The 22,662-nt window shown below is 41.8% G+C and overlaps 3 protein-coding genes across 3 annotated transcripts; all 3 read right to left on the bottom strand.

Moving 5' to 3' along the window:
• Nucleotides 1–5: 5 nt before the first annotated feature.
• Nucleotides 6–3,874, bottom strand: LOC114453620 (TNFAIP3-interacting protein 1-like). The gene is made up of 10 exons (XM_028433576.1): nt 3,749–3,874; nt 2,879–2,991; nt 2,702–2,792; nt 2,415–2,489; nt 2,264–2,329; nt 2,057–2,176; nt 1,854–1,982; nt 1,648–1,716; nt 822–947; nt 6–603 (listed from the first exon to the last, which is right to left on the bottom strand). Exons 1-10 carry the CDS (start codon nt 3,749–3,751, stop codon nt 460–462), a joined length of 936 nt encoding a protein of 311 aa, XP_028289377.1. The 5' UTR covers nt 3,752–3,874; the 3' UTR covers nt 6–459.
• A 4,898-nt stretch (nt 3,875–8,772) lies between these two features.
• LOC114453251 (ADP-ribosyl cyclase/cyclic ADP-ribose hydrolase 1-like) lies at nt 8,773–13,862 on the bottom strand. Its single transcript, XM_028433052.1, has 8 exons — nt 13,684–13,862; nt 12,904–13,030; nt 12,696–12,831; nt 12,061–12,143; nt 10,182–10,255; nt 9,430–9,516; nt 9,271–9,354; nt 8,773–9,189 (listed from the first exon to the last, which is right to left on the bottom strand). The coding sequence occupies exons 1-8, from the start codon at nt 13,860–13,862 to the stop codon at nt 9,132–9,134; spliced, it is 828 nt and encodes a 275-aa protein (XP_028288853.1). The 3' UTR covers nt 8,773–9,131.
• A 1,248-nt stretch (nt 13,863–15,110) lies between these two features.
• LOC114453250 (ADP-ribosyl cyclase/cyclic ADP-ribose hydrolase 1-like) lies at nt 15,111–21,488 on the bottom strand. The gene is made up of 9 exons (XM_028433051.1): nt 21,404–21,488; nt 21,190–21,313; nt 18,975–19,101; nt 18,739–18,874; nt 17,919–18,001; nt 17,757–17,830; nt 17,581–17,673; nt 17,408–17,494; nt 15,111–15,198 (listed from the first exon to the last, which is right to left on the bottom strand). The coding sequence occupies exons 1-9, from the start codon at nt 21,483–21,485 to the stop codon at nt 15,111–15,113; spliced, it is 894 nt and encodes a 297-aa protein (XP_028288852.1). The 5' UTR covers nt 21,486–21,488.
• Between the last annotated feature and the right edge of the window lie 1,174 nt (nt 21,489–22,662).

The following is a 22,662-nucleotide window of genomic DNA, read 5'->3' as shown; positions in this document are numbered from 1 at the left end:
ACAGACATGTTTTTATGGTGTATTTTAATGATAAATAAACAGGAAAAACATGCATAGTTAAATATAAAAAATACATGTTTCTATATACATCCTTTGATTCTTATTGGCTTCAGGTGCAAATCAATGTTTAAATCGCCATGACAACGCTCTGTTTTTCCTCTCCTTCTATAAGCTGTAGTTACAGGACCTGAAACAGGGAGACACCTGAGTCTTTCTGCACCTTTGATCCACAGTGTCTCTGTCAGTAGTGTTTGAAGGAATGTGACAAATGATATCTCTCTCAGGATCACCGCCACAAAAGGAGGAAGCGTCAGCATGGCTCACATAGCGTGCACTAGGTAAAGTATTCTATTAGGTGCTGGTCTCCTCTTGGGATCACATCCTCCATGATGTCCTGCCTTACAGGCTAGTGAGGCCACACCCTTCTAATAATGAACTCTGAGACAGCAGGAGAGTCTTTCAGTGTTTGCTATTAAGAGTGTAACGTCTCTGTAGCAGCATGTGTTTCTGTGTTATTTGGCCATCCTCCAAATTTGGACTTTTGGCTCGATGTGTGCAGGCACAGTGAAGCGGTGAAGGCTGCTGCTGTCGAGTCCAAGACACCTGGAAAAGCAAAAACAATATTAATTCTCCATCCATCCATCATCAGAACCCGCTTTGTCCTGCAGTGCAGGGTCACACAGCTGGAGTCTATCCCAGCGACCTACGGGTGAGAGGCGGGGTACACCCTGGACAGGTCATCAGTCCATATTAGTTCTCAATGTTTAAATATTTACTGTGTGGACCAAGGAAATCAGGAAGCAGGAGAGTTTGTTTTTTACCTGAGATCTGAGGACACTGAGCTCATTGTGAGCTTTTCTAAACTTCTTCTCCAGCTCCAGATACTTGTCCTTCAGCTTCTCCCTGTCCCTGCGCTCTCTGACGAAGTCTTCTTTGTAGACTTCAGCCTGATTTGGTGGGAAAGCACACAGGAAATTAAAGAGGATTAGATGTAGTTCAGCTGGGGCAATTTGTCCCAGAGGGTGTTGCAGGGATAGCACTAATGTCAAAGATAGCTCAGCTCGGCTTAGCTTAGTTTGAAAACAGAGGCAAACAGTGAAGCTGTCTGTGATTTTGCATTTGTGGATGACTGAGAATCTTCATCAACATATAAAAACTGATCACCCGATTTGCGGCAGACCAACACACCACCAGCTCCGGTCCCACTATGCAGGGATGTAACATGGTACTTCTTTTGTCTTGTGTTTGCGCTGTCCCACATCCCATTCTAAACTAGGACCGCTCTCGGTCTTCATCTTTAAGGCTGATCTTTTCATCTTTAAAATTCACAACCATTCTTGCCGCCGCCTCTACACTGCCCCCTACTGTAAATGTTGGTAATGTGGATACACACAACATTAATTGAAAGAGAGAGAGAAACAGAGTTAAAGGCAAATATACCTCTGGCCTTAATTTGTGAATTATTTTTGTTGTTTGGTTTCCATTGGAATTAGCTGAGCTAGCTGTTTTCATTATCCACTCTTTAATGCTAAGCTATCCTTCTTCTAGTATTTCTTTTTTTAAATGCGACACTATTTCTCTTGCGTTTTACAAAATTGGTGACTCCCAAAAAAAAATGCATATCAGTTAGTATGGAACAAGGCTCACCTGATGTTTCCAGACGTCGTGTAGTGTTTCACCGCTGGCACTGAGAGGCTGGAGCGCCTCCTCTAAAGCCTGTGACAAACAAACAAACAAACAAACAAACAAACAAGTAAATAAATAATCAATCCAAATCATGAACGTCTGTGTTGTGACTGTTGTTTGTGGGTCTAAGTGTAAAAGCAGCGAGGTGTGTGTTGCTAGCGGCAGACCTTGTTGAGTCGTTTGATCTCCTCGTGCTGATGCTGCCCCCTGCGGGTCAGAGTGCCGTTCTGCAGTCGCAGCTCTGTAGCTTCCCTCTCTGCTCGTAGCAAATCAGAAGTGGCGCCCCCTTCAGCAGTCTGTGGAAAAGGAAAGCGTTAGCTTGGAAACACAGATGTTCAGCCCTTTAAAATGCCTCCGAGTGTTCACTTACCTGCGCGTTCTCTTTGTCGTTTACTGTCTTGAACTTAACTTTTTTATATAAAGTGAGGCGTTTTTCTCCTTCTTCACATGTCTCCTCTTCTTGAAGCTGTGCTGCTCTTAAAGCCTGCACCTGATCATCAGGCAGACGAAAGGACACCAATCAGAAAACACAGAAAATCACAGGAAAGCCAGAAGTAATATAATAATAAAGTCTGACCTTCTCTTTGTAATACTGCTCCATGGTTCTGTACTCCTTCGCCCATTTCTCATTAATGATCAGAAGCTGAGTGAAACAGAAAGGATCTTATCTAAGCACTGAAACCTGACTTTTAAAATGATTATAAATGTCACTTCTGAAATGTGCTCACCTCCTTCTTCTGCTCCTCTAAGATGTGTATCTGTGCTCTCATCATGGCATCACTGCTGGGGGGAGGAACCTCTGACTGAAGCAACAACAACAAAAAAAAGGAGAAGTGCTCAGCTGTGGCCCGTCCTACATCCATCAGCGACCGAATGTCCGGGCAGTTATGCAATTTGAATACATCAACAGACTTCCTTTTACACAGTTTTGGAAGTTTTTTGCTTTGCACAGTTTCCAGTTAATATTTCTGTGAGGTTCCAGGGTGTGAAATAAAATCTTTTAAAAAAAAATTACCTCTGTGTCTTCCAGAAGACACTTAGGATGAAACTCTGGAGCTGGGGGACGTTTTTCTCTGGCAGAGCCGACGGGCAAACAGAACTCATACCTGGGAAGGAAGGGCTCACATGAGGACATCAGGCTGACATCAGGACTCAGGTCCTCAGACAGTAAAACGTGTGTGATGTGTCTCACCTGTCTGTTATGGGCAGTGATGGGTACAGTCTGCGTTTGTAGGTGGTGTTTACGGTTTCGCTGGGCCGTGGCGTGTCCACAGGCGGCCTGTCCGCTGAGTTTTTATGCAGAGACTTGTCAACACACAGAGGAGGACACACATTAAAACCCTGCTTAACACTGGGGCGTTGTTATACACCAAATATTAATGATAACTATAACACTATAGTGATGACTACTGAGATTAGTTTTTGCTCCTTTCTAGTCTTCCTTTGTCACAGTAGGTGTTGTTAACCATAGCACTGGTTGATATTCACCATACAGTGGAAGACAAAACACAGTAACTTTCTGACAATATAATCATAATCAATATTGATATTGTGAACTTTTCTAGTCCCCTATGTTAAAATATTAGATATTATGACAGCTCCACATCCAACATGTGCTCGCCTGCTGAGTGTAAGTATATAATAAAAGTATGAATCCCCTCAAAAATAATGATTAAAACATATTTTAAATAGTTAAAATAACTGTAATAACTGTTTTTGTTTATAAATCACAAAATGACAAAAAATTAAATCACTGGTTCATATTTTATAATAATATACACTCAACACTCAACGTTTATATTTTTGTTGAGTGTATAATATTGATTTTTTTTTAACATTGAGTGACTAAATATCAGAATAACCGCATATGTTTTAATAAATATTGGATATAGTTCAGCTTAGTTGGGTTAAACTGGCACAACGTGACAGGAAACCACACAGAGGACGTGATCTCCTTATCGATCTGTCTGCTCAAATATCAGCATTTCAAAATTAAACAACATTAAAAAAATATTTTCAGCGTCACGTGTGTACAGGCTGCATGTACACAGAGTAAACTCACCATGCTGTCACTCCGAGCTGTCCTCTACACGCGTGGCTCCCACTGGAGTCTGTGATTCGCAGCCCTTGCCCGAGCTGCACTTTTTTTATATATATACCGAGGATCCCCGGTGACGTCACAACATGCGCCATCCAATCAGCTGCCGGGATTCCCTCTGCCGCGGCTCTCGTGCGGCTGACGGACTTTGTCGAAGGAAAGGAAAGTACAAGCAATTGATCAACGTCGCGAGCGGTAACAAGAGGCGTGTTTATGGTACGGATCGATGACTAAGAGAAAAATCTGCCCACACACCGTAAGAAGTGACGTGACGCATCTAAATATTATCAACAAATCCCTTTATTTTCTTATATTTAACTTAGGTAAACAAAAACACGCGACTAACAAACAAATGGAAAAAATACATAAATTAACAAATGTTATTTTTTTGATAAGACAAAAAAACAAAAACTCAAAAAATATGATAATAAAGTATAAAAATACAATAAAATAAAATAAAAAAGAAATTAAATAAACAAAAACTCAAAAAATATGATAATATAGTATAAACATAAAATAAAATAAAGTATCAAAATAAGATAACAATATAAATGCTATTTTCAAAAGTATAAATAAAATATTGTAATATACAGGCTATGATAAAGACTAAACATAATAAAACTGATTTTTCATCACCATAAATTCATTTTATTTTTTTTTATTTTATTGAATTGTATTACTTTAGAGGATTTTACATTGTATATGTTGATGTATGAAGATAATCATGATGGTGATTAATAAACCCTATAAAACTGGAAATAGGATTAATAACTAATGAAATAAATAACGAAAGATGCTATGTATGTAAATATAGTCCTAATATTAACATGAGGACTTTACTTTTACATATAACAGAATCGTTTACAGTGCACTTCTGCACGCTGCGAGAACTTGTCAGTGCACTTCCTGGGTGGTTAAACTGCAGCTGCTTGAAGCCAAGTAATGAAATGAAACTGTTCAAACAGATGTAAAAGTTATGGGCTGTGGGTTATGGGAAAATCACACATCACGCAGGCTTATCATCTTACACAATCTTCACAGGCCGTTCTGAAAGGTGTTGAGTCAGAGCGGGTTGGTTTCAGGGAAGGAGGAGAGGGGAAAACACGCTGCTGCTGCTGCTCCTCCAGTAAACTGGCACTCAGAGCAGGGGACTCAATCATTGAGGCTTGATCCCTGTCTACACACACACACACACAGGACATCATTATCCTGGAGACTGTTTGAATGCAGGACTCCCCCTCCTGTGTGTTTGGATTTTTTTTTGGTTGAAGTGGGAGCCATTCATTTTAGCAGATGTTAGGCAGGTTTCAGCAGAGTATTGACGGGATGTCCCACTTCACCAAGAGAACTGTATACTTATTTTAATCCCCTTAAGACCAAACTGAAAATTCCACCTGAACAAAAAAAAAAAAAACACCCACACACAGCCAGTAACAGCTGCAAAACTGTCACGCCAAGGTAAAAACATGCACGTGTGGATCAGAGACACTTGGGAAAATTTGGAAATGTTCACTCGACCGGAATTTAGGAGGATATAAAAAACACATTTACATGCTGTGAAAGCAGCCTGATTAATGTGTGGCTGACACAGATGGTATTGAAGCCATTCACTCATATAATTTGCAATAATGCGAAACTGCAAATTGCATATTAAAATGTCCAATGGCAGAAATAAACCTGTTTCCAGCCTCCTATGATCAAACAGCTTTGTGTCTCTGCATCTAATATAGTCCTAATAATTATATTTGTTTGTCACTTCAGGGTGACATCATGTATGAGTTTATCCATATTTATTGACAGTAAATGGCTTCAAAGGTCAGCAGCAAAGAGGCCAGTTACAATGCAAGGGTCATTAAAGATTGATGTGTTGGACCCTTTGGCCTTGTTCACACTGGAGAAAGTCAATCCAGCTAGACTAGGTTTGTATCTGGATAGCCTTTAAGCTGGATACATTCAGACCTATTTTCAAATCTGGCTGTCACACACGCGTGTCCACGCTCAATCTGGCTTGTTTGTGGTCCTCCAAACCGCTAGGTGGCGCCTCGTAATATACAGATTCCGTTCAGGCTGTGGTAGGGCCATGTGTGTGCATGCGTCCCGTTTTTTTTTGGGGGGGGGGATTTGAAAAACAATTTATTCCTTTGTAGCCCTGTCTAAAATAAACTCGGGTCATAGCTCAACGGTTGTTTACATATGGCTTTTGTACACTGTCCCCGTAAACCGGAAGTATCACGGTGCCAGCGGGATTCGCTAGCTGCATTTGCGTTCAGACCTGAGCCACATCTGAGCCAATCCGGATAGAGCCACCTCTGAGAGGTGGAATGAAATCAATCTGGATATATCCAAATACGTCCAGAATCCCACTCTAGCTGGATTGATTTCCCCAGTGTGAACTTGTATCTCAGAGGCTGCCTTTGTTAGTGAGAGTCTTCATGAGTTATAGCCTCAAGTGGCCATTTGAAGAACTGCAGTTTCCAAATTTAGCCAAAAGCTTTTAAGCATGCTAATGTTGAGGCTGTTCTTCCAGTAGAAATGTAAATAGTCATTTGTTTTCCCCAGAGACAGGTTTATCAGCTTACCACTAAAAACACCAAATATTAACTCCACAAACTCACACATCAGCCGGAGGTCATCCTGACTTCAGAGTGATCAATGGAATGATTTTCCCATGTTGTTGTTTATTTTTACAGCTCCATGAATTCTTTGATTAATTGCCATGTAATCATGAGGCAGATGAGCAAGATGTTTTTTTCTGAAAAACTCACAAACAGTCTTAAGGAGAAGTTCAACATTTTTGGAAAATCCACCGTCTGGTGGATTTACTGTCAGTCAGACAAATCCGAAGCGTTTAAATACTTTCATGTGAAAATACAGGATGTTCCAAACTTTAAAAAATCCCTTTGTTCAAGACCAGTTTTGTTTAAGTTCCCACTCTGATTTGTTAAACTTAGATATTCTAGGTCATGTATGACATCAGAGAAACCATGTTAATCTCTATGTCTAACACATGGAGAGCTAAGATATCTCAACTCAAACCATCACCACCTTCTGTCATCGTCTTTAAAGCGCTGAACAAAGATTAATAATAGTGTTGCAGTGTGTGTAGCAGCAGCAGCAGCAGCAGCGGTGACTCAAACTGTGAGAGCATTTACTGACATTACAGTAGCCCGTCTGGTGATTTTTTTTTACAGAAGGGGCCTTCTTCTTGTGACACCTGTGCAGAGAGAACCCCCGGATGTCTCTGTTCCGAGCACCGGCTCAGTTTACCGTACATGTGACACAGCAGCAAGTCACCAGAAAGGAAAGAGGACTCTGCTTGATGAGCCTCCTGCTTCCTGCCACAAAACTCTCTCTCTCTCACACACACACGCAGACACACACACCTCCAGGTCCCACACATAATATATAAGACTTTTTGTGGTCTACCCCCACAGATTTAAAACCAAAAGCTCCTGTTGGGAGCACTTTCTATTTTAGTGTTTAGTGGTTTAGCAGGTCTATATGTATTTGCATACACCTTTAGTGTAACCTTTAGTTTGGAAGCCTCATGTGAAAAAGAAACTAAGAAATGGTGTTAAGATAAGTACACGTGCGGTGAGAGGAATTATTTCACCAAAACCAACAGGGTGACTCCAGGGACGGGATCATGACACAAATCACTCCATCATAACCTAGGATTACATTCATTTAGTTGTTATTTATAAACCACATTACAACTTAATAGCTGTGTCAGGAAAACAGACTTCATGCCTCATAAGTATCAGTTTATAGTTTCACTATCTGCCATAGACTCCAAGGTTAATCTAAGCTGTGCTTGTTGGGCTAAGTCCAAACATAAATATGGTCATGTGATGTTATTCACGAGCTATGAATGCAATGCACAAAATGTGTAAACATCATTTCTAGCTGGGTGTGCTGTGGCCTTAAGAACTCTGTTATTTATACAGGTTGGAGTGAGTAATTGATAAAAGCTGAGTTTAGAAAGGTGGAGTATAGAAGTCTTTTCTACATTTTTTGGGAGTCCAGCGGACTAACTGACCTGACTGAGGCATGTGTAGAGGCCAATATGGCAATGAAGATGAAAGTACATGACAGTAAAAGGTCTGCTGGGGACAGGATGTGATAATATTTCTTTGATTGTGTAAAGTTCATGTCGGTGTTTAAAGATCATATGATCATTCGTCTTGCAGTGGCTTCAATGTTTTGTTGCCATGGGACGATAACAGCAGTAAAGTTATCTGATATCCAGTTTTTGATGGTAGCTATGAATTAAAGAGAGAAGAGTCGGTTCTGGTTGATAGGTTTTGAATAGAAACGTAGACCTGAGTATCATCAGCATAGCAGCGATATCTGAGAGCAGCTGAACAAATGACTGAGTAGTTGATGGGAGTACTGGGACCAGGACTGACCCCTGAGGGATGCCCCACAGTTGTAGGGGAATTTGGTGATGGTGTTGCTAAAATATGGGCGTTGAACGCCCTAATAACACCTTCACACTGAGCATTTCAGCAGATAAATGTAAGACGTTGAGATATCTCACAGGAACAGTAAAACAATACGTGAGGCATCTTGTTATGTCTGACAGACTGTTTTTTTATATATATATGTCACCAGACTGTCCCTGAAGTCGCCCCCTTGGTTTGGATGAAATGATTCCTCTCACCACACAATTGCTTATCTTCATCATTTTTTAGTTTCACATGAAACTGAACCCTTCTAAAGTTTAGACTAAAGGTTTATGCAAATGTGCAGATCTGCTAAACCCCTAAACAAAACAATACAAAGTCCTCAAAAAGAAGAAGAAGAAGAAGAAATTGAAGAAGTTACGCCGAGGTGTTCCCATTTGAATGGGAGGAATTGACATAACAGTTTAAACTAAAATTACCAAAATATTGTGTTCAAAAGAACCATATGTAGATATTAATTCTTTTGTTGTCATGTTAGTTTTAAAATGAGTTGGGATTAGGTGGATACAGGTCTGTGTGCTCTTTATGGTAGAAATACAAAACAAAACTTTATTTTTTACACAATCTATGAATATAACATTGTGAAGTCTAAATTGCATAGAATGGAAAAGTTATTTAATGATGTCATAGTGTAGTAAAATATACTACAGTCCCTATGTGACAACTGTTAGCACACATTTGATCTGTCAGCAGATAGAAATGAGATTGTCAGCTGAATACACATAGCAGGATATTAATCTCCAGTTGAGCCTAGCTCACATTTATGTAAAATGACTTTTTTTTTCATTAAATCAAACTGGCCCAGAGTTACAAAAATATTTCATTTACAAAGACGTAAACAGTAGAAGGATTGAGTGCTTCTCCAGGAAGGTGTTTCTGCATCACCAGCAGGATCCGCAGGGTTTCTCTGGATGAACACTGCATTCCTTAATCTGAGATCTGTCAAAAAGAAAAAAAGAAAAGGTAAACAGCTGTAAAACCACAGGAACAAACAGCTCCATCCACACAGATGGGACTCACTCAGGTACTTCTTTGCAGTCATAGTTTATTCCCTGGTCCAGCTCTTCCTCTAGGTTCTTTAAAGACATGTTTGTGCAGTTTGCCCTGAAGATGCACAAAATGAGTCTTTAGGAATAAAATCATCACAGTAACGATAATGTTAACATGTAAACAACTTACACAGCGTTCTTCTGCATGACCAGGACGACCTTCAGGTTCCTCACTCTGCTGCTGTTAAACCTCTTCACCTCGATGCTGGCAAAAATACTGAAAAATAAAAGAGGGAGATTCTTCAACAGAGATTACATGAGCTCAGTTAAACTGGGATTATCACTTTTCCTGAAATTTCATAAAAGCATCATAAAATCTAACCATAAGATCATTTAATTAGTTTTTTTTATTACTATATTTACTATACTTATTTGTGTATTTATGAATTTGCTATAGTTAATGCTGAATATCCTCAATATCAAAGAGATTCTGATGGAACAGTGACCTTTGACCTCTGGTCACCAAAATCTTATCAATCATCAGGGAGTCCAAGTGTGACAAATCTGAAGTAATTCCATCAACATGTTGTTAAGAAGCCCACATATGAAAACAGACATGAATTAATATTGTTAGTCTTTAGATGGAATTTCATCAGGAAAACAAGGACACTATCAATCTTATAAGCAGCCTGTCAAAAGCAGACTCAGTGTCCTCACTCTCTGCTCTTTGCCTCTAATGGACTAATTCCCAGAATGCTTTGGGAGTTTAGCCAGCAGAAAGGACTTTCTAAAGGCTGTCTGGCTTCTCCTGCACTTTGAACTGTTGCATAACACTGCTTTAACCACACTGCCACTGACCAATGTGTTGTAGCCAACTAGAATCAAAGGGGTCTTTAACTGCAGGTTTCCAGGACAAACTGTGAGAACAGGAGCAGAACTCACCTGGTAGGACTGAACGGCGTGATGAGCGATCCGTTCATCATCGCTGTGACATCGCCGCAGGCAACATCTGCAAACTACACACATGAAAATGCACTTCAGATTTATAGTACAGACACAATTCACATGCAAGAAAATAAACAGTTTCAGGACACTTGTGTACTGCACACGTTTGCTTATGCACCAATACGTCAGAGTGAAATAATGGATGCATGTAGACTTGTGCAGTTTTGCAGTTTAAAGTCAAATAATAGATTTTACTGTCAAAGTATTAATATTATCACATGTGGGGTTAACTCAGTCCATCCTGTGTTTATGATAAGAACAAAAAAGACAAAATAATCCCTCAGCACTGACCTAACATCTGGTAGAGTTTGGAAAACAAGCATGCAGTTTGGAGGACTTCTCTATACCAGGAAAGATTACACAGAGGAGATGATACACTGTATTGCCAAAGGTATTTGCTCATCTGCTTTTATATGCATGTGAACTTAAGTGACATCCCATTCTTAATCCATAGGGTGTAATATGATGTCGGCCAACCTTGCAGCTGTAGCAGCCTCAACTCTTCTGGGAAGGCTTTCCACAAGGTTTAGGAGTGTGTTCATGGGAACTTTTGAGCATTCTTCTAGAAGCATATTTGTGAGGTCACACTGAAGGTCTTGCTCACAGTCTCTGCTCTAATTCATCCCAAAAATGTTCTATCGGGTCAGGTCTCTGTGCAGGCCAGTCAAGTTCTTCCAAACCAAAGTCACCTGTCCCTGTCTTTATGGACCTTTCTTTGTGCACTGATGCTGCAGTCATGTTGGAACAGGAGGGGGCCGTCCCCAAACTGTTCCTACAAAGGTGGGAGCATGGAATTTTCCAAAACCCCTTGGTATGCTGAAGCATTCAGAGTTCCTGTACAAGTACTGTTCTCCTGACAACTGCGAAACCCAGACTCGTCCATCAGATTGCCAGATGAAAAGCGTGATTTGTCAGTCCCGAGAACTTGCTGCTTCGCTGCTCTTGAGTCCAGTGGCGCCATGTTTCAAACTACTACATCTGACTGCTTTGCATTGCACTTGGTGATGTATGACTTGGATGCTGCTCGGCCATGGAGACCCACTCCATAAAGGTCTCTATGCAGTGTTCTTGAGCTAATCTGAAGGCCACATGAAGTTTGGAGGTCTGTATCGATGGACTCTGCAGAAAGTTGGTGACCTCTGCTGACCCCCCTCAGTCATTTTACGTGACCTACCACGTTTGCAGAAGCAGTCTGCCTGCCTAGGTGAGTGATGATACTCCTGTGTCTATGAAGTGACTGGAACACCTCAATTCAATTATTTGAAGGGGTGACGGAATACTTTTGGCAATATAGTGTAAGTAGGTGAACACATTCCAAACACGACAACCGGGCATTGAACCACTCTTACAACACATCAGTGATGAGTAACTGACTCACAAGGTAGCAGTTTATAGAGAATTTGTCTGAGAATACAGACGAATAATTCACTAATTTCACTGATAAAATGCATATCCTTGTTATCATGTTACTATCAGCATAATGCAGCTTTATTTGAAGTTATGAAATACCATTTTGGACAATATTAACTGTTGAATAACTAAATCAAAGTGACCGACTCAAACTAAACCACAGCTCCTCAGAATGTGTGGGCTGCAGCACAGTCAGGAGACAGGGCTACACAATGTGGCTCCACGGAGACACAACACAAAGCCTCATTGATGGAGAACCAGCCAGTGTGACATTTTTGAATGCCCTCCTGTCCATTTGTTCTCAGGAGAGCTCTGCTGCACCTTATAGTTCACATATGTGTCACACTTTATCTGTATGAGTGCAGCATTTATGGTGAAAAGTAGTTTGTTGTTGTGGAAAACTCACCCCAGCTGAGGCTCTGTTCCAAAAGGAGCGAACAGGATTGTTGTCACACTGTGTCCATCCTGGGCAGTCGGTGGTGAAGGTAGCTATGACAACAACAAGACATTTGTTTTGCTGCTCAAAAAACACAGATCACAGAGCCATACTGTGGAGAAACGTTGTTCATCCCTGTCAGTCCACACTTACAGTACATATATGTGAGACTGTGTTTATTATTGGCACGATGGTTGAAGGTTGTCCTTAAGGTATGGCTTAAACCTGGTGAAAACTGGAATGGTATAAAGTAGTGGACGAGGAAACAGAAGCACAGCAGGAGGTCCATGCTAGGCTAAAAACAAACGCTAAGTGGTTTGACTTCCTGTCTGTCCACATGACTGACAATATTGGTAGACAGGAGGCTTTTGTAAATGTAGAACCAAGAGGACTGGACACCACACAGACTTACTATCTCACCTTGTGGTATTACACTTGCTAACTGCAAATTTCTCTTCATATGCCAAGTTTCATCCAGGTTTTCGTCACTGATGTAATGAAAATGTGTAGTTTGTAATTGTATATAAAGTAACAAAATGATAGTTGGCAAATACAATTGACGTTAAAGGACTCCTGCTCTGTGTCCTCTCTCTGATTCGTCTTACCGCTGCTGCCCTCCTTTCCGCACCACGTCAGCCCATCCAGGACAGATCCCAGCAGAGTGTCCTCCAGTGTGATGAAACAATCTGTCTTCTCTGTGAAATCGTGGACCACGTCTTTTGTTTTGCTCCAGAACATCATCTAAAAACACAGGTATCATCAGTGTGACGGTCGTCAGCTCAGACCGGATAAGGTGCTACGCATGGCGTTTACTCTGTTGCATGCAGGTTTGAAGGGGGCCGCAGCAATAAGCGGGTCATAGGCTTCTGTGGGGACTTTGCAAGGGTCCTTGTTTATGTAGGCTTCTTGAAACACACTCCAAACGTTTTGACAGTCGTACCTAAAAACAATTGACAGTAATTAGTGTTCATTCATTCATTTTGCTGTAAATATAGACTGTAAATAAAGATGGACAAGACGTCTCCGGACGTCACCATCTTTAGGGTCCCTTGGCTTGACTCCTGGCTAATCTGAAAAGTTTGAACGCTTCTGTGTTAGCTTCTCCTCTGCCATAAAGTGTTGTCACTTGATCCTATTATTCTCAGTTATGATGGTTTATGATGACCTTCACTCCTGCTAATCATGCTAACTTAGGTTTAGCCTCCCTTCCAGGGAAGTTTTCACAAACACTTCCTGCAGAACAGCTCTTAAAGGAACAGACACCCTGAAACGTTGGTATGTTGTGGCATGCAGCACTATATTTATTGTTTTTTTTTTCCTCCAAAAACATAAAATAATAAAAAAATTAACAGCAATGTCACTTTCAAAAAAAAATCATGAGCTTGTCAAGGAAGAAAATTTGATAAAGCAGTTTAATGCAGGAACATTTTTCAAAGTGGCATCAACAGGAAGATTTTGGGGTGGACCGCCCCTTTAATACACATGTTGAAGCTCCAGCTTTCCAGTAAAAAAAAAAAGTAATATTGATGAATAACTTAAATTACTGTGGAATTTAATGCAGGACAAGAGTTTATGGAAAATAAAGACACTTACTCTTTAAACTTTTCACACCTGGAGATGAATATGGACTCAAACTGACCCCTTTCCTGATTTAAAGTGACTCCCAGCACCACGACCAGGACAATAATCAACAGGACAGCGGACGCGCACAGGAGGAGGAGGCACCGTCTCTTCCGCTTCTTATCCGGGACACGAGTGTCTTCCGGCTCCATTTATAAATGTCACAATGTCCCTGGTCTCCTGTAAACGTCTGACGGGCTCGCTGCGGCTGTTTGTTGTCACACTGAGACCACGCTCGTGCTTCCACGTCTATTTATGGAGACGCATATTCACTGTTCGCGCGTGCACCGGAGTCCACTGTGGCTCTCGTCCACATGGAGGCTCCGCTGTCCAATCAGGAGCCTCTGATGTTTTGTTGTCCGAGGACAGCAGAGGCCAAGGAGGAGCTACCAACAGAGTTAATGTGTTACAAAGGAATGTTATTCTGAATCAAACAGTAAACATATGGTTATTATTCATACAAATATACAAAGTAAAATACATGTATAAAATAGAATAGAACAATAACAACAGAATAGTCAGTCAAGATGTTTTTTTTTTAACTCAAAACTAAATTTATGAAACATATTTTTATTAGCAGATGGACAACAATTCAGATTAACATTGCATAATTTGTTTTAAATACAGAAAGATATAATGCACAGACAGAATATCAGCCTAAAACATATTAATGTGCAGATTACAATGTGATGCAAACAATGTTTGTATGTTCAAGACTGAATCCAGGTGTTGAGGATTATGATGATGATAAATATATACAAAATGTATTTTATTGTATTGTAAGTGTGCTTTTGCTGCTCTGAAAGTGATTAAAAATCTATTAAAAATAGAATATTAGGTCTAAAGCAGCCGGACAACACTGTTTATGACGGCATAAGGTGCCAACCTTTATTGAGTACAATCAACAGCATTTTCTAATAAGCAGGTACCACAAATAAATTGGTGATAAGAATGTTGTCGTGCAAAACTCCAAACTGTGACTTTATGATCACTGTTCAGAAAACAAACACGTGTGACAGCCTGAAGGTCTATTCTGAGCACTCTGTAAACACACACACACACACAGAGGAAACGCTTGATGTCGGACTCTTTTCAGGAGTGGCATGTTTCCTGTGTGACCTTTTGGCCCCTATAAACAGAAACAGCCAGACCAAAGTTTCAGATGTGTACCAGCTGTCTCTGTTACATGTACAGTTTGTACTCTCTTTGTGGAAATATGATATTTATATTAATGTAATCCAGCTGACACAGAGCCAGGGGCTCTGTTTCCTTCAGAAAACACTCAGAGAGGTTTAATCTTCTAATGCAGCCGAGAACAGCAGCTACTATCAGACAGTCTTTACAGGTGACATTAACACCTACAGTCCTCCTGGTGGATTTGTACAGTGTGTGCAGGTGGCTCATTCGGCTGTGAGGCTCTTTCTGTTTGCACATGGTTGGCAGGAGGACTGTGTCGGGTCCTGAATACACTGAAGCATCATCAGACTCCTGTGGACAAAAGGAAATCTAGTTAATGCAGGGTGCTTTCATCACCATCCATCCATCAATCCACCCATCCATCCATCCATCCATCCATCCACCCATCAATCAATAAATCAATCAATCAATCAATCAATTCTACCATCCATCCAACGTTAATGTTTTGTTATGGATGGAGATCTGCAGGAGGCCAACCAGCTGAACCTGTTTTTCAACAGGTTTGATAGTCCACTCCCTGACCACCCTCCCCCTCCCTGTGATGCACCATTAACACCTGTCTATAACAACAATGTACCTCCTCCTCCTCCCCCTCCCCCTAACCATACTAACCAGTCTCACCTCCCAATCACTAACATCACCCTGCCCCTCTTACCCCACCTTCCATTAACAACCCCCCATCCTCCCTGCCCCCCTCCCCCATCAGATCTCTCTCTCTGCTCTTCTGTGTCCACAGTTACCATCACCACAGAAGATGTGAGGAGGGAGTTCAGTCGCCTACGACCGGGAAAAGCTGCAGGACCGGATGGACTCAGTCCCAGAGTACTCAGGTACTGCGCCACACAGCTGAGCCTGATGACTGTCCCTGCCCTGTGGAAGACAACATGCCTTGTTCCTGTGCCCAAGACCAAACATCCAAGCACACACAGCGACTACAGACCAGTTGCTCTGACTTCACATGTGATGAAGTCTCTGGAGAGGCTGGTCCTGAAACACCTGCGTGCTGTTGTGGAACCATCGCTGGACCCCCTGCAGTTTGCTTACCAGCCCCGTATTGGAGTGGAGGACGCCATTATCTACCTGCTGCACAGAGCACACACCTACTTAGAGGAGGCAGGCAACACTGTTAGAATCATGTTCTTTGATTTTTCCAGTGCGTTTAACACCGTGCAGCCTGCCCTTTTGAATAGGAAGCTCCTGGACATGCAGGTAGAGACCCCACTGGTCACCTGGATCACTAACTATCTTACAGGTCGACCACAATTTGTGAGGCTGAGGAACACCGTCTCGGACACGATAGTGAGCAGCACGGGGGCACCCCAGGGCACAGTACTGTCTCCATTCCTGTTCACACTCTATACATCGGACTTCAGACACTGCTCACAGTCCTGCCACCTGCAGAAGTTCTCGGATGACTCTGCCATTGTGGGCTGTACCAGCAGAGGTCGGGAGGCGGAGTACATGAGTGCGGTGGGCAGCTTTGTGGAGTGGTGCGGACAGAACCACCTGCAGCTGAATGTCACAAAGACAAGAGAGCTGGTGGTGGACTTCAGGAAGCACCAGACACTCCCAAACCCGGTCAGCATCAAGGGTACCAACGTGGACATTGTGGACAGCTACAAATACCTGGGTGTCCACATTGACCACAAACTGGACTGGTCCACTAATGCAGAGGCAATATACAAGAAGGGACAGAGTCGCCTGTATCTACTGAGGAGACTCAGGTCCTTTAACATCTGCCAGACCATGCTGCAGATGTTTTACTACTCGGTGGTCTCCAGCGTCATCTTCTACGCTGTAGTGTGCTGGGGCAGCAGGATGAAGACGGCCGACACCAACAGACTCAACAAGCTCATTAGGAAGGCTGGCTCGTTGCTGGGAGTGGAGCTGGAGTCTGTGGTGGAGGTGACGGAGAGGAGGATACTGAGGAAACTCCTCAGTATTCGTAACAACACGTCTCACCCCCTGCACAACTCACTGCTGTCCTACAGGAGCACATTCAGTGGTAGACTGAGACTACCGAGGAGCAGCACAGAACGCCACAGGAGGTCCTTCCTGCCAGTGGCCATCAGACTGTATAACTCCTCCCCTTTCTGTAGGGAGAAGCGCTAGATAATCATGTCATGCATCACTGTCATTCCCTCCACTTGTCTATATTTATGTTTACTATGTTTACTTAGCACCTTACATCTCCATATTGTATCCATGTATCATATACTGTGCTCATACTGCGTACTGTACTCTTATTTTGGATTATAGTGACACTTATACTCTTATACTCTGTACTTAACTGCATTTAATGTAACTTGATACCTCTGGCACAAGAATTTCCTTCGGGATTAATAAAGTTTTATCTTATCTTATCTTATCTTATCTTATTAACTTCCTGTTTTTGTCAAAGCAGGAGTCTGGTGTTTTGAGAATTTAAAATGGGAAACTGGACCATCTGACAGTCAAACATAGCAGTGATGGTATATGTTCTCTTCATGATGTCACCTACTGGTCGCTGTCTGTGCAGCTCCAGTGGAAGCCTCTGGACTGGAGGATGTGGATCAGGTCTACAATGGATCCATGACTACATGATTCTCTGAAGGAGAGAAGGGTAATAAACATATTTATAGAAACTACATCCTCATAGTTACTTTTTACAAGCTTTAAATGTGTGATCCTCACATATGGGGTCCTTCTAGGTTGGTCACCACTTTAATGTTGACATAATCCACCCTTTCTGGGTTCAGGCTGTCCAGTTCAACACTTCCAAACATACTGTGAGATTAAATAAAAAAAGACTTAATTAGAGTACATTGATAAACTGACAGCAACATGTTAGGTCATTCATAGTTTCTTACCTTTTCCTGTTGAAGGCGTTCACAATAGATCCATTTAGGAGCACAGTGATGTTGCCACACGCCATCTCTGCAAACTGACAAATGGATGACGAACATCACATGAGACGAATATATTCCACTGCTGCTGTTTTAGACTAATGACAGACAGTGTGTAAAACTTACATCCTGTGAGGCTTGCCTCCACAATGAGTAGACGGGATGATTTCTACACGCTAACCACTCCGGACAAGAGCTGAAATCAAAACCTGTGTCAAAATCACACAAGTTAAGAAAAGAATGAATAAAAAGAAAAACAGATTTAGTGCTAAAATGTGTGAAAAACGTTGGTGTGCTACAGCAGTCTGAGCTGATCTCTGTGCTACTTTTCTACATGGTAAAACTAAACAAAGTTAAACTGTTTTTATTATTGTTTTGGGTGAATAAGAATTTAACAAAATGATAAAAGAGAAAAAAAAATTGAAAAGAGTAGTTTGATACCAGTCTTGTGTTTGTACGGTAAAAACGAAGCTACATCTGGCAGCTAACTAGCTTTTATCACACAAGCAGGATGGTACAGGAAGTGTGTTTTTCATTTTTAATATCATTGTTTTTTTTTTACCTTATGTAAGCAAATATTTTAGATTTTTTTTGTAGAGGTTGCATTAATTTTGACTTTTTAAAGTTTAAAGCACCATCATCAACATATAGTTTTATATCTGCAATATCATAAACAAGCAAAAACCATGATTTGTATACTATTCTATTCAAAGATGAGGTAAGATAATGACTCTCAATTAATTTTGTTATATTTTCTTTTTGCTAAAATGGTAACACTGAGTTCCTGTGTGCACCAAGATCATAATGAATGACAGTGACTGCTTTTCTGTAATGTGTGTGTGTTTTTTAGGTCTTGTAAAAACAGTCTGTGTTTGGTCAGTCTGCTGCTCGCACACAGACAAGGTTTACTGAAGCCTTTTTTTCTATAGCTCTATAAAGGATCGACCTGCGTCCTCATCTCGGCCACACCAGATGAGGTCGTTGAACATGTAGCCAACCAGCGTGTCCTCCAGTGTCCAGAAGTGACGGAAAACAGCTGCATAGCTGTGCATCAGCGTCCTGGTTTTACTCCAGAACAGGAACTACACACACACACACACACACACAGGGAATATAAACTGGCTCATCGTAACATATTACTCATACATGTTATTTTTGAGATATATTTCACATCCTGCTCACCCTATTACAAGGCCAGATTTGTGGCATGGCCTTAAACATGTGATAATAATCCTCCACAGTCACATTACAGGAGGACTGGTGGATGACCGCCTCCTCAAACTGTCTCCAGATCTCCTCACAGTCAAACCTACACAAAAAATACAACATAGTTTTTATTCTATAGTGCTTATAGTATTTCCTGCCATGTATTTTTAGTGGTGATGATGATGATGAAAATGTTTTTGTACACTAAATCATAACGTAGAGAAGGTTGAAGCAAGGCGTCTGGACTTGTAGAGTTTTCTAGAAGACGTTTCGCTGCTCATCCAAGCAGCTTCATCAGTTCTGACTGTTTGGTGGGGAAACATGGTTTATATGTGGTTACAGACCTCAGTGGGTGGGTCTGGGTAAAACTTAAAAAACTTACAAACAATAACACTGAATGTTTCCATACTTACCTGTGATGTTCTGGCTGACTGGGCCAGGTGTGTCTAACGACTGGCTAACGACTATGAAACTGCTGGAGGGGGACTCCAGTGCAGTCCAGTGCAGTGAGGAGTGCTCTGATCTGTACATTGGAGAAACTAAACAACCACTCCACAGAAGAATGGCTCAGCACAGGAGAGCCACCTCCTCAGGACAAGACTCAGCTGTTCACCTCCACCTCAAAGACAAAGGACACTCCTTTGAGGACAACAACGTTCACATTTTAGACAGGGAGGAAAGGTGGTATGAAAGAGGAGTCAAGGAAGCCATCTATGTTAAGCTGGAAAAACCTTCCCTTAACAGAGGTGGTGGCCTCAGACATCATCTTTCTACCACATACAATGCAGTGATTCCATCCATTCCCAGGAAGTTTACACATACTCACAGTAAGAACAAAGGGCTGTCAACCAGTCCCCCTCCGGCAGTTTCATAGTCGTTAGCCAGTTGTTAGACACACCTTGCCCAGTCAGCCAGAACATCACAGGTAAGTATGGAAACATTTAGTGCTATTGTTTGTAAGTTTTTTAAGTTTTACCCAGACCCACCCACTGAGGTCTGTAACCACATATAAACCATGTTTCCCCACCAAACAGTCAGAACTGATGAAGCTGCTTGGATGAGCAGCGAAACGTCTTCTAGAAAACTCTACAAGTCCAGACGCCTTGCTTCAACCTTCTCTACGTTATGATTTAGTGTACAAAAACAAACAATAGCACTAAATGTTTCCATACTTACCTGTGATGTTCTGGCTGACTGGGCCAGGTGTGTCTAACAACTGGCTAACGACTATGAAACTGCCGGAGGGGGACTGGTTGACAGCCCTTTGTTCTTACTGTGAGTATGTGTAAACTTCCTGGGAATGGATGGAATCACTGCATTGTATGTGGTAGAAAGATGATGTCTGAGGCCACCACCTCTGTTAAGGGAAGGTTTTTCCAGCTTAACATAGATGACTTCCTTGACTCCTCTTTCATACCACCTTTCCTCCCTGTCTAAAATGTGAACGTTGTTGTCCTCAAAGGAGTGTCCTTTGTCTTTGAGGTGGAGGTGAACAGCTGAGTCTTGTCCTGAGGAGGTGGCTCTCCTGTGCTGAGCCATTCTTCTGTGGAGTGGTTGTTTAGTTTCTCCAATGTACAGATCAGAGCATTCCTCACTGCACTGGACTGCACTGGAGTCCCCCTCCAGCAGTTTCATAGTCGTTAGCCAGTCGTTAGACACACCTTGCCCAGTCAGCCAGAACATCACAGGTAAGTATGGAAACATTCAGTGCTATTGTTTGTAAGTTTTTTAAGTTTTACCCAGACCCACCCACATAGGTCTGTAACCACATATAAACCATGTTTCCCCACCAAACAGTTAGAACTGATGAAGCTGCTTGGATGAGCAGCGAAATGTCTTCTAGAAAACTCTACAAGTCCAGACGCCTTGCTTCAACCTTCTCTACGTATGATGACCTGGATGACTGAGAATCTTCATCAACTAAATCATAACATAATTCCACTCCACCTTCCTTTACAGAAGTTATAATTTCCCATGAAATGTGCCTTTTCATACAATACACACCCTCAGTCCACAGTCTTAGTCTCCTTTTCTACCTATACAGAAACTAAACAAATAAAATGAAAGACATGATTCACTAACATCCAAACCGCCCCTCACGCCCTCATAATGCACTGCTGGTTTCAAGTCATTTGCAAACAGATGCCCCAGACAAGATAAGAAATGACAGACCTCTGCACTGCACATTTACCTTAAGCTGGGGTTGACTAGTGTAACATAAGCGTAACACCTCCCGACCACGATGTGCCTGATGTTGGGGGTCGTCCCGAGCTGTGCTCTCAGATGACCAGTGCATAGCTGAAGCACAATAAACCCTTTGATATGGACACATAGATAAGATTTATCAATCATACATGGGAGGGGCGCATCAAAAGAGAGAAGAAAAGGAAACATGTCTTACTTACATATTACAAAGAAGGCAGATGGTTTAGAGAAGGCCAGAGTCTCAGCCGCCTCCGTGCCTCTCAGAAAGGACTGTCTGTGCATGTTTAATCCAGTTTTTACTGTAAACCAGTAAGACAATATTAAATGCTATCTTTGGACGTGGCTGTAGGGGCACAGGTACTCCAGTTAGGGACTCACAAGGTGTGCATGATTGACAAAAATCTTACAAAGTCAACACCCTGTATGGCTGACATTTAGACAAAAGTAGCAGATATTGCAGATTACAGTGGATAACACTGTGAATAAGTGTGTGGAAACACCCTGACCTCTATCCTGGAGCTTAAACTGCCACCAGTGGCTCCATGGTTGTGGGTCCTGATGCTCCGTGGTGTGATGCGATGCTCTGCCTCCTTCTCACCTTCTAATGTTCAACACTCTTATTGAGAGTTTTGTCTTCATAGGCCCATGAATCCGTCTCCTTATCAACCCGGGGGCTGTCTCTGGGGACAGATGACAGCCTCCTAGCCTCCTGTTTGCAAAAGTAGATCCACATGACTTCCATTATGGTGTTGTTAGGAACCTCCCTGAACAGAGTGTGCGCTGTTCTCTGGTGCCATGAATCCAGGAACTTCAGGAGGAAATATATGCTGCTGCTTGCGTTAGTGGACATGCTGAGTTATGATATGAATTCAGTTTGAAGAGGAATGTGTGTACCCTGCTATGGCCTGTAGATAGCTGAGGCTTTAGACCCCCCCCCCCCCAAGTGTCCCTACTTGGGGCAGCTTCAGATGATGGATGGATGGATGGATGGATGGATGGATGGAATTCAAACTAATAATTTGTTGCTCATTTGTATTGAACCTCACTGTGATAATACATGTGTCCATAAGGGGGTGCTGCTTATAATTCTGAGCATGTCTGAGCTTACAATGCTTAAAATTCAATGTATAATTCAATGTAGATTTCAGATTAATTTTTATTTAATGTTTTCATGCAAATTAAATAGAAATTAATAGGAGGCACCTTCTACCGATGCAGTTTTCCGAGGACCATTCCCACAAATGCAACTTTGGACTGCATGTGCACAGTGTTATTACATTCTCAGTTTAAAGTATACAGGAGATAATGTAAAATAAACACAGCTGGTTGTAATTTAAACCCTTCACTGAGACTTCACTTACTTACTTATTTACTATTATCATTGAGGGTGGGAGTGAAGCCAAAGTGAGAACATCCAGTGCTATGTGATTTAATGAAGGAAGGAAAGGGTGGAAGTTCC

The sequence above is a fragment of the Parambassis ranga genome, chromosome 20 (assembly GCF_900634625.1).
Source record: "Parambassis ranga chromosome 20, fParRan2.1, whole genome shotgun sequence".
In the NCBI taxonomy this organism is placed as follows: Eukaryota; Metazoa; Chordata; class Actinopteri; family Ambassidae; genus Parambassis; species Parambassis ranga.
Note: the sequence above shows the minus strand (reverse complement) of the source record. Positions and strands in the feature narration are given on the sequence as shown.

What these genes read in the sequence shown, in the direction of transcription:
- LOC114453620 (XM_028433576.1), bottom strand. An exon ending in TAGAGGAGCAGAAGAAGGAG is followed by an intron (nt 2,330 to 2,414) that starts GTGAGCACATTT and finishes TGTTTCACTCAG; the next exon opens with CTTCTGATCATTAATGAGAA. An exon ending in AGATCAAACGACTCAACAAG is followed by an intron (nt 1,717 to 1,853) that starts GTCTGCCGCTAG and finishes TGTTTGTCACAG; the next exon opens with GCTTTAGAGGAGGCGCTCCA.
- LOC114453251 (XM_028433052.1), bottom strand. Translation starts at nt 13,862, where the DNA reads ATGGAGCCGGAAGACACTCGTGTCCCGGATAAGAAGCGGAAGAGACGG. An exon ending in GGAACAGAGCCTCAGCTGGG is followed by an intron (nt 10,256 to 12,060) that starts GTGAGTTTTCCA and finishes TCATGTGTGTAG; the next exon opens with TTTGCAGATGTTGCCTGCGG. An exon ending in GACTGCAAAGAAGTACCTGA is followed by an intron (nt 9,190 to 9,270) that starts GTGAGTCCCATC and finishes TCTTTTTGACAG; the next exon opens with ATCTCAGATTAAGGAATGCA.
- LOC114453250 (XM_028433051.1), bottom strand. Translation starts at nt 21,485, where the DNA reads ATGCACAGACAGTCCTTTCTGAGAGGCACGGAGGCGGCTGAGACTCTG. An exon ending in AACCTAGAAGGACCCCATAT is followed by an intron (nt 17,495 to 17,580) that starts GTGAGGATCACA and finishes TCTCTCCTTCAG; the next exon opens with AGAATCATGTAGTCATGGAT. An exon ending in AGCTGCACAGACAGCGACCA is followed by an intron (nt 15,199 to 17,407) that starts GTAGGTGACATC and finishes TTTTGTCCACAG; the next exon opens with GAGTCTGATGATGCTTCAGT.